The 11,474-nt window shown below is 46.6% G+C and overlaps 1 protein-coding gene across 1 annotated transcript; it reads right to left on the bottom strand.

Annotated features, from left to right (window-relative positions):
* Window positions 1–441: 441 nt before the first annotated feature.
* pdk2a (pyruvate dehydrogenase kinase 2a) lies at window positions 442–9,770 on the bottom strand. The gene is made up of 11 exons (XM_084474843.1): window positions 9,592–9,770; window positions 8,986–9,127; window positions 8,184–8,255; window positions 7,757–7,941; window positions 7,264–7,353; window positions 6,875–6,952; window positions 6,514–6,590; window positions 6,050–6,148; window positions 4,484–4,594; window positions 3,487–3,600; window positions 442–2,917 (listed from the first exon to the last, which is right to left on the bottom strand). Exons 1-11 carry the CDS (start codon window positions 9,707–9,709, stop codon window positions 2,774–2,776), a joined length of 1,230 nt encoding a protein of 409 aa, XP_084330969.1. The 5' UTR covers window positions 9,710–9,770; the 3' UTR covers window positions 442–2,773.
* Between the last annotated feature and the right edge of the window lie 1,704 nt (window positions 9,771–11,474).

Raw genomic sequence — 11,474 nt, 5'->3', positions numbered from 1 at the left:
ATCACCATCACCACCATCACGTCCACCATCACCCCCACCAGCAACTCCGCCTCCACCTCCATCACCTCCAACCCAACCATCACCACTGTCACCCCCACCACTCCACACGTAGTCATCTCAGTAGGAAGAATCTCCCTAGTGACTCCCCGTTCTCAATTAGCTTTTTCTTTTCCTCTCTAGGCGTTGAAAGTGAGTAACTGAGTAACCTTTCGAAGCCCAGATTGGTATAGCAACAGAGCTTCGAGACACTCTTACTGTGATATGCAAATGATTTGCTTTAACTCGACCAATTGTTCAGGAGGGGATCTGCTCACTCCTCCTGTCAGATCTAAGATACACGGAGCCCAGGACAACAGAGGGGATATTCTGCTTGCCTCAGCATGCCACCAACAGTGAAGAAATGTACACTTCACATATGTTTTCATTTATTTATTAGTTCATTTAAATACCTTTTGCCCACCATACAGGTGGATGTTTACACTCATTTATACCATCAGGGGTCAGAGGACATAAACGGAAATTCATTGTGATCTCCGGTATCTTCAAAAGCAGATAAACACAACGTTGGATCACTGAAGCAGCACATGATATCATCTCAATGTATACACCTTTGATCATTGACTCCTAAAAGAGGAGGTGGACACATACTGGATACTGTATTCATGAATATACAACCTTCTATAACTCTTTCCCCTCTATTTTTCCTCTTACTCTTACCCTCTTACTCTCTCTCTTTTACACACACACACACACACACACACACACACACACACACACACACACACACACACACACACACACACACACACACACACACACACACACACACACACACACACACACACACACACACACACACACACACACACACCTCGTCTCGTCAGCCCATCCTCAGAATGGGCATTTGGCACTGAAGGTACTGAAGGTACCCTCATGTTGCATATTGTTCCCTCATCATCGTACACACACCAAAAAAAACAAAAACATATGTACATTACACTGGGACACCCTGAACACGGGTGAATCATAAATATGAACAGAAACATTCATGTTGTGACAGGAAAAGTTCTAACACATTTCAATCCTTTTTTAACATCACATAAGGCAAGCCATCTTCTGTGTGCTGTGAGGCACACGAGGACACAAGGTTAGACGTCCAAAGCAGTGGAAACATTCACCACAGATCAACACTTGATCTACACATGTTGAGGGAGAGGGGGGGGGGGGGAAGAGAGAGACGTGGTCTTTAGGCTCAGGACTGGCCCAGCTCCTATAACCCTGAAACCGGACCCAGGGGAACCACTGCTGGTCTATTCTCTGCCCCACTGCCCTCTAGCTCTGTATGGCTGGGCAGAGGAACCAGGGCACAGGCTGTCCTATTTAGACACAGTGGGCCCCCCCGCTTATATAACTTTTCATGTTTTTATAATTTTTTCACCTTTGCTGCTGTTTTTCATTATTACACAGGATCAGATGTTATAAACCGCTGTAATGCTAAACCCGATGTACATTCATCCCCTGGGGATCCACAGTTGCAGTGTGCGACTCCAGCCCCGCCCCTTCCTTCACTACACGTTTCAATACGCAGTCAGAGAAGCAGAAACTCCCCCTTATTTATCTTCCTTCTTCTGGTTGGTCAGTATTACAAATGTAGCGCACAAGAATATCACCGCGAGCTATTCTGCACCGGAACCGTTTTATTAAATGGAACTTTGTTTTGCAAATTGTTTAGCTATTAATGCAACTGTAAAATATTGTGACTTTGTGGCAGAGTGAGCTAGAACTAGAATCTTCCAAAGAAAGACACTTTGCTACATAAAGGCCCACATATAGCTTTGGTCAATTTGGTTGAACATGGAACAAGTACAGCGCCGTAGACTTCGGTGTCTAAAAGCTGTAGTTCTAACAATGTAATCTTCTATGTAGTGTATCTCTATGCTTGGAACTAGTTACCAGAGGCTTTGAGTTAATAGTTGATTCTGGTCTAAAGAGTTCAGCAGGGGACAGAGTACTCTTTAAGGTAAAGATTCACCAGGTCATTACAGTGAGCTGAGGTTCATGGGCTGAACAGCGATCAGGTAGCAGAACTCTGCCGGATAAGATTTAAACTCGACTGACCACAAATTGTTAGAAGTGTTATGTTTAGTTGTTGTTGTTCAATTTCCAAAGTTTCAAGCTATCACACTTGAAAGAGCTTCTGAACATTTAAAAAGGCTGGGTTCATATTTTCAAGTATTCCTAATATCCTCATAATGAGTGTTAATAGCGCATTTTTTAAATTGTGCTGCACACAACTGCTTGCGTCCCGGTCTAAATCACCATCACATGAGATCAGTGAATGTCATTTCAAGAGATATCTTGAAATAAAATACTTAGTACTTAGTAGAGACTTAGTCTTTACATTGTGTCATCATCGGTCCATTCCCGATCAATTAAGGCTCAACCAATCACGGAGCTCTTCAGCCAGCCATGGTGACTTACTCATGCACGTTCAAAAATAAAAAAACCCAGTCTGATGAGGTCAAAGGGGTTCCCTTAAAAACAGGGACTCCTTCTGTTCCTTTGTTTCAACACAAGTCTTTGGTCTTCATTTAGATCTCCGGAAGCACCGAACGGCACTGCACATCAAACTGGGAACGGGCATGCTTCTCCCTAGAAACCAGTAGAAACAGAACACTGGGCTGCTGGCCCTCAAGTTGGCCGAGGGGCCGGCAAATGTCACGGAGGTGGAGCCGCACGCCGGCCGGGGGCGGAGAGGATGGGTGGGGGGGCCTCACTTGTCCATCTTGTACTTGAGCATATCCAGGGGCTCCTTACTGGGAACGCACCAGTCGTCCGCCTCCTGGCTCACCTTGTAGTTCCTCAGGGCCGTCTTGTTGTAGACTGGGAGCCTCTCCACCGAGTCTGTGGACAGCGCCTGCGGTGCAGGAGGAGAGGAGGTGGTGAGAGAGGACTCAAGACTCACTTTTTTCACCTATACACTGAATAGCCTCCCCCCCCCGCCCCCCCCCCCACACACCCCTCTTACGCACTTATTGTATGTTGTACGTCCTGGCACTTAAAAATAGTACTTAGCACACAATAACATCGTGTAGCATCTTATCCTAGCAATCTTTGTTGCATACAGGGAATGGGTTAACCTAGTGATGGTTAGTGCTTGGCACTTGGTTCTATGAACATCCTCACTGTACCGACAGTAAGGATGGTGAAGTAAAAAGATACAGTGAAAACAGCATTGAACCAACCTAGCAAAGTGATCATGACCTTTTTTTTCTTCTTACACATTGTTGTTTCTGTTCTTCTGACAGATGGACTTTCTGTAAGTCGCTTTGGATAAAGAGTCTGCTAAACGCCCTGAATGTAAATGTGAATGAGGGTGGTGTAGTGGGCGCAGGCATCTGGCCCACCTCACTGTATTCATCCTCACACATGTGACAAACTGAAACCTAGCCTCCCTGTCCCATTGGATCTCAGCACCCAGCTCACCTTCAGGTAGATGACGGCGTCTGTGCCGTGGCCCTCCATGGAATAGAGCTGCAGGTCTCCCTGGAAGTACTTGGCGTAGAGGCGGGAGATGGGGAGGCCGTAGCCAAAGCCAGCCTGCACAGGGAGAGAGCGTCAGGGTTCTGCCAGGATGCTGGTTTATTGGTTTGAGCTCATTCTGCTCGGTTTGTTCATTATGGAGACACGAGGTGTGTGTGTTCTGAGCCCAGGTGGGATGAAGGAGAGAACGGCCTGACAGATGGTTTCTGCTCAGCTCCGCAGAGGTGCAGTCTGAAGCTAATCTAGGGACCATTTGGTTTTGGGGAGCATTTTCTTTCTTTCTCATCACTTTTGTTCAAATTACGCCGATTTGACTACAAGCCAAATTGGCTTGTGTTGATTGATGGCGGGAATAGGTTTTAATCTTTACACCTTCAAAACTTTTTCGTTAAAAGGTGACATATTATACCACCAGGTGTGAGTGTGATTAGCCGTTACAAGCCGCTTTTAAAATCTGCCTCTTCTGACATCACAAGTGGGCGTGTCCACCTAGATGTATGATGGATAGATGAGCAACGTTTGCTACACTGGGTAGGCTGGTAGACGGATCTATCCAGCACACATCTAGGTGGACACGCCCACTTGTGATGTCAGAAGAGGCAGATCTTCCAAACGGCTCATAATGGCTAATCACCCTCACACCTGGTGGTAGAATATGTCACCTTTAACAAATGGGATGGGAGCTGCCTTTAAAAAAAGTGTTTTCTCCCAAAAGTGTCTTCAAACTGCACTTAAAAAACGCCCCAACAGCGTTTGTTCGTTTGTTTGTCCGCTCGCTGACACCTGCCCGGTCACACAGAACGCTGTGTACTAGCACGCAGTTACATGAGTTACATGACCGGGAGAGATAAATAAGCTGACATCAGACTGTGCTCAGAGCTCAGTGTGACGCAGCGGTCTGTGCCAACAGTCGCTCTGTGCCAACAGTCACTCTGCTCACCAGCGGCGCCCGGGTGTGGTCGTCCAGTTGGGGGGAGGGGGCCGTGGAGTACATGTAGCTGAACAGCTTGTCAATCTTACGGAATGGGACTCCGCCCCCCCGGTCACAGACCTGGTGGGAGGGAGAGGGGGAGGGAGAGAGAGAGAGGGGGAGAGAGGGGGCAGGAGAAAGAGGGAGAGAGGGGGAGAGAGGGGAGAGGGGGAGAGAGGGGGAGGGAGGGGAGAGGGGGGGAGAGAGAGAGGGGGGGAGAGGGGGAGGGAGGGAGAGGGAGAACATGAGGGGGGCGGTAGGGAGAGGGAGAGAAAGCAGGTGGGGGGGTAGGGAGAGGTAGAGAGTGAGGGCGAGGGAGGGAGAGGGAGAAAGAAAAAGCAAAGGGGGAGGTAGGGAGAGAGGGAGAGAGGAAGAGAACATGTCAAAACAAGCGAGACATTGTGTAACAGTGACGCGCACAGCGCTCAGGTTTTATGGGTCTGTTTTGTACGTGCAACACGTGAACTCTTCCCCGTTCCATGTCGTCGTTGCTCAGGTTACAGAAACACAGCTGAACACACGTGGCGCACGCACTACTACTTATCAGTCCTGGAGCTCAGCAGCCCAGCCTTCATAGTACAACTTCAACGGTCATTCATAATACGAGGGGACAAGTAGGCTTACAGGGTAGAGGAACAATGTTTACGTAAATGATGTTATGTATGTAAATGTAGGTTGATGTACGTGATATACGTAGTTAATAGTCAGTTTAGTTCTTAATTCCCTTTTCTTCTTTAGCTGAGCTTTGTGCTGAACTGTTTGTCTGCTCAACATCTCCTTATTCTAAATCATTCATTGCGTTGGATGTTTACCATCTACACAAATGACATGTGGTCTTGATGGCACTGTCTCAAAACAATAACCAATATTTTTTGTCTGTGTGTCTCTTTTTATTTCTGTTGGCACCAAGAATTGACGTGTGCCTGCTCACGGCATTCCAAGGAATAGCACACCAAAGAACAGAGCCATCCTGATTTGGCTCATGAGTCATTCAGACCGAAGCTGTGTTTCAAAATCGTTCCCTATCACGGATATAGTGCACTATATAGGGTGCTCGCCATTTTGTAGTGGTGTTCGAATTCTCAGTGGTTAATTTCAGTCACTATATAGTGGACAATAACATACAATGTTTCCTACATGTTACTCCCGTATACCACAATGCAATGCGGGCGCATTTACTGACGCAAATGATGTATATAGTCCACTATATCATAAACACTATATAGGGAATAGTGAGTGAGTGAATAGGGAACGATTTCGAACACAGCTCGAGAATATCATTTTATCTGCCTTTTCCAGGCCCACCAAACATGAACCAATGGTTCCTGGTTCAATGGTTCAATGGTTCCTCTCCCTCTCTCTCTCTCTCTCTCTCTCTCCCTCCCTCCCTCCCTCCATCTGGTTAAGAGGATTTTCAGAGGTGGATTTGGATAATGTGAAATAACGCATGTTTTCCAATATACGCAAATGCAAAATAAATGTCATATTCAGTAGTGGTTCTCCTCCCAACCATGCAGAGATCACCTTGTGACCTACCTTAATGGACATGTCCTCTCCCCCAAGAGACACCATCACCTCGATGGGTGGCAGGAAGCTCTTTCCCTCGTGGTGCTCTATCGTGGCTCTCATGGCATTCTGCAGAGCAGGGGCAGCGTCACCACATCAACATCAGAGACCATCATCACCCACACACATATTGGTAGCCTCATAGCATAATTGCCTAAGTCATATTTGAAGGTCCATCTTGTACTTAGCATAGAAAATGCCTGAGTCTAATAGATGACTCAGATCATGATAAGAAGCACTCTGATTGTCTAAGGATATAGCCAATGAGACACAGTGAATCAGCAGAGTTAGGAGAGTAGAGTTAGGATGGATATCGCAATTTGGCCAAAATATGAGGCAATTATGCTACGAGGCTAACAATATCAATTATGCTATGAGGCCAACAATATCATTTATGCTATGAGGCTAATGATATGGAGGAGTCTGGGATTTACCTTGAAGAGCTCAAACAGCATGTGATAGAGATGAGAAGGCACGTATTCCATGTGGACCGACTCATTCTTCTTATTACCTGAAGGGACAGAACAGAGAAGACGTACTTTAGGGAGGAGGGAGGAGGGAGCACCACCACCACACTGGTACTCTGAGAGGGATCCCAGCTCTAGACACACACCACCACACTGCTAGTTTTATCACTGAACCTCTCTCCACCACAAGACATTTGGATCTTTGCTAGTTTGTCATGAAGATAACTTTTGTATTTGGCTTGTTTATCTGGTCATGTAAGGAAGGATTTAATAAAATATTGAGGATACAAAGAAGTTTTAAGTGAAGTGGTGCAGTATGGTCTCTTACTATTGACTTCTTGCACAAACAGGTCCGGAGAGCTGAGGTAGTACCGCTCACACAGCATCTTGGCACTCTGGTAGGCATCTGAGTAAAGGACCAAACGGGTCTGATCATCACATCCTCAGGAAAACTGCGTTCATCAACCACCTCCACACAGAGCTTAAGGCCTTTCCCATCACGTCTTCCCATCCTGAGAGGAGGGATTCTCGGAACACTTGACTGAGGACATAGCTGTTCGTTATCTCATGTCTGAACTGGTACAGAGTGTTTGTAGTTATACAGCAGAGAAGGCCTTCAGATCTGACCTCCTTCTGAGAACCACCCTCCACTGAAATCGTGGTTCGGGGGAAAGGTACCCAAAGTCCTGACCCATAAACCCGGGACTGCTCACTCACCTTGGATGACCTCAGCCACCGCACAGTGGGGGTCGATGCAGCCGATGGTGTTGGGGTGAACGGGGTTGGTGGCCCCGTCGAAGATCAGACCTGCACAGGAAGAAGGGACGGAGGTGGACATGAAAAGCAAGAAAATCATAGAAATCATAAACATCATGCTACTCTGTCATGTACATTAACTGCACTCCATGCTAACTCTCCTGTGCAAGCGCACTGCATGCTACTCCCTGTGCTAGCATGCTACTCCCTGTGCTACCACACTACTCCCTGTGCTAGCGCTGCATGCTACTCAATGTGCTAGCATGTTACTCACTGTGCTGGCACTGCATGCTACTCCCTGTGCTACCATGCTACTCCCTGTGCTAGCGCTGCATGCTACTCACTGTGCTAGCGCTACATGCTACTCCCTGTGCTAGCATGCTACTTCCTGTGCTAGCATGCTACTCCCTGTGCTAGAATGCTACTCCCTGTGCTAGCGCAGCATGCTACTCACTGTGCTGGTTGATCAGCATGCGGATGGAGATGCGGCTCATGTAGAAGCGGTCCAGGAAGTACTGGATGTTCTGGTTGGTGACCGGGTCCTGGGAGAAGGCCTCCTTGTATTCGAGGACCCCCTGGGCCATGGTGGGGACCACGTCGTTGTGCCTGTTACGGATCGTCACCAGGGCGTCCGCAAAGCTGCCCGAGCAAAATGTCATCCGACATTAATAATATTACACATAATAATTTAAACTGAATGAAACAACTAGAATTGTATTGATATTCTTTGTTATCATTCATTTCAGATGAAGATCATGTTCAATGTCTAGATCCTTGGGTTGGACTTTAATAAAAACCTTACATTGATTGTATTGCCTTATAGACACGGTCATTGTAATGGATGGAATATGATTGATGTAAATCGATGACCAGACACCTACTTTCCCAACGTTCTGTGGTCATCAGGATTTGTGTCTAGGAACTCCAGAATATCCATCAAACTCTGGATGTACCTGGAACAGAATCACACAAACGGTTACACACAGGTTATAAGCGTATTATCTCTGATCACAAACAACTGTCGTTTGCTAATTCATGAAAAGGGGTGTGTCTCAAGAGAAAGTTGGGAGAGGAAAAAGGGAGGAGTCTGGTAATAAACACACAGGTCACATGACTGGGATGGAAACTGGGACATAGTTCACAACAACCCGACGGCCCCTCCCCCGTCTGGTGGGGTCTGGCCAGAGCATTCATATCAACAGGCATTCAGAACAACTTCCAAATTGGTCGAAGGTCAGGATTAGAAGTGTGGGCCACACCTTACAGTTTGGACATGAACAACATGAAGCAGTATGAAGTGTGTGTCCCTCTCTCGCTCTCTCTCTCTCTCTCTGCGGTTATATTTGAGTAGGGCTCTTATTAAACAACGGATGGTAAAAGGTCTCTCTCTCAGTCTATCTACCTTTACCTAGCTCTCTCTCTCTCTCTCTCTCTCTCTCTCTCTCTCTCTCTCTCTCTCTCTCTCTCTCTCTCTCTCTCTCTCTCTCTCTCTCTCTTTCCCTCCCTAGTCATAGCTAGACTAGGACATGTGCCTTGGTCTGACTTGGCTGAACGCAATAGATTTCTGTTCGTGTGACTGCAGACAGACAGCATGCGTGTGTTTGTCTCCCTGCTCTGCGTATTTGTCCGGCGGATTTCACATTAAAAGTCCCCATAAGGTATAGACTAGAGCTCTGACCGTACCATCCCTGCACAGTCTGCACAGACGGAGTGGTGAGCAGTTTATCCGGCAGAAGGTTGATCTCCTTCATGATGTTGGAGAGTCTGACTGGAAGCTCCTGTCGCAAGAAGACGAACGACGTCTTCTCACAGGCATTGATGGAACCTGAAACCCCCAATACATTCATTGTTACATAATAAGCATCATTATATGCCTTATTAAGCCTATATTCTCGTTTTCTGTGTACGTCCGCAATCCATTCACGATGTAGTAATGAACAACTAATGACGTGCAGTAACAGGACGGGGTGCGGGTTACGGGACGGGGTGCGGGTTCACCGCAGGGCGCCCATTCCTGCATCTGACGCAACACCCGGACGCGGTGACATGGATGGATATAGATGTTTTATATATATAGATATAGATGAACACTTAAATATATAACTATTACTATTCTAGCAGTACAACGCCGAGAGGGTGCATTCTCCTCATCACGAGATGGATGCCTGTGTTGTATTGCGACGTGTTTCTCAAAATGTACCCATCTCAGTGTCCGCCGAGGACCACCGTTACCGTACATGTTGTTACATGGTTGACTTCAAACATCAAACAAACTGCAGGCTTACTTACCAAAATCCATAAACTGTTTCATGGAAAGTGGAGAAGGCGAGAATTTAGAGAAGTGGTCGATGTGTTTCGGCACGCTGGCCAACGCCGCGTTTTTCATGATGAATCTCACGAACTTCATTGTCTCTATTTGTTTTCGAGATACTTCATTAACTGGCAGGACTATGTGACGAACCGATGAACCTCAGCCTATTTATGCAACCCGTGTCTTATGTTGACAATTTTCACCAGGACTGGGAAGCACCATGTGGAGACGTTCGTATAGTAGTAGCCAATAGAAAGGCTCGGTAGGAGCTACAGGGGGCGGGACTGAATGGATCTACAATATAGGTCTATTCAAAGTCTCAGGGGTGACCAAGTATGCACTTAATGGACACACACACACACACACACTCACACACACACACACACACACACACACACACACACACACACACACACACACACACACACACACACACACACACACACACACACACACACACACACACACACACACACACACACACACAGACTTGCGTGTTAATCGTCCATGCTAATTATGACAGAGGGTACAAAGTGCTTATTGGCAAATCTGGTTGCATAATGCTCATGCACAGTAAATAATTTCTGAGGTGGTTAGTGATACAACCACAACAGAGCCACCAAAGGGTAGTGTGTATCTTGTGATTGACAGGTCCTTAAGAAGTCCTAGAACTCAGCTTGTCCTGAGCAGGACATTGGCAGGTCCACTCAGAAAGGTTGTGGTTTGATTCCTGTTCAGGCCGTTACATAGGCCGGGCTCCTTAATTATGGATCTGAATTCCCCGTTAGTGGTCTTTGATCAATAACTAGTGAATAACTGTCATGGAAATATCAATCATAACTATCATATACAATTATCAATTGAAAAATAATTTTGCATAAATCCTCCTAGACCTAGATATATTCCTCTCTCTCAGGGAAGATGATTAGCATTCTGCATTTCCACTGTAGCCACAAAGCCACCGATACTGAGGCTAATCTACAGACTTCTCTGTTGTGTAGACTGCTTTAAGTGCTTTAAGGGCTTCACCCATATTGCAAATTAACTCGGACTCTCCCACCACTGCTGACCATGGCCAATTGTAAACTCTCCTTGATGGCCCTTCCCCTATCACCCTTGATTCCATTGTTGTTACTGCCCACCATGGGAAAGTTTCCCGACTTGAAACTTGTACCCTTATTGTCTCATTGAAGGTATCCTCTGATCGCTGCCTGTATCATCCCATGATCACGCTAAAATGTAATCAAATACTACTCGCTGTCCGAAGTCTCCCTCAAAATAAGTAGAACTAAATAGTACATGCACATCATGGTGATGTAGCGGCTCCACCATGTCTTCCTCTCCTGCTAATGTCTGTAAACTGGTTAACGGGGTTAACTGGGCTGCGCTGAATCGCTGAGTGGATGCAGTACCCTCTCAGCTGTGATGGATCACAGCCACAGCTGCTCCGCTGGCTAATTGGGCATGATGATGCCGTGGCCTGCTGGTCCTTTCATCATCCTTAAAGTGGACGGCGGAGAGAGGCACGCCGTTACGTAATCCATCCGGGAGCGGCCACAGCGGAGGATGCTCATCAATCAGGAGGCTTTAATGAGTTGGGAGATCAGTAAACAATTGGGAGGGAAATTAGATTTTTCATATGCAGCGGGCAAGAAATTGTGGACCTGAAAAAGGCTGACAATGTATTGCTCCCTGGTTCTATAGGGTGAGGGTCAGGGCGGATTAAGAGGCTAGACTTCCTTAATTCCCGTGGGAATTTTGTCCATTCAGTCGACATTCTTCGTTCTCCTGCTCGTGTGGTAGATAAACCGCATTTAACACTAAAACTTTAAATTTTGAAGAATTTGAGGAGACCGGAGCA

Source organism: Micromesistius poutassou (assembly GCF_964030765.1).
Source record: "Micromesistius poutassou genome assembly, chromosome: 11".
In the NCBI taxonomy this organism is placed as follows: Eukaryota; Metazoa; Chordata; class Actinopteri; order Gadiformes; family Gadidae; genus Micromesistius; species Micromesistius poutassou.
The sequence above is the reverse complement of the archived record's forward strand: the minus strand, read 5'-3'. Positions and strand labels throughout refer to the sequence as shown.

Excerpts from the sequence above, each read along its gene's own strand:
- pdk2a (XM_084474843.1), bottom strand. The coding sequence starts at position 9,709 with ATGAAGTTCGTGAGATTCATCATGAAAAACGCGGCGTTGGCCAGCGTG. Across the intron at positions 7,942-8,183 it reads GACCACAGAACGTTGGGAAA|CTTTGCGGACGCCCTGGTGA; the intron begins GTAGGTGTCTGG and ends TTGCTCGGGCAG. Across the intron at positions 2,918-3,486 it reads ACGCCGTCATCTACCTGAAG|GCGCTGTCCACAGACTCGGT; the intron begins GTGAGCTGGGTG and ends CCTGCACCGCAG.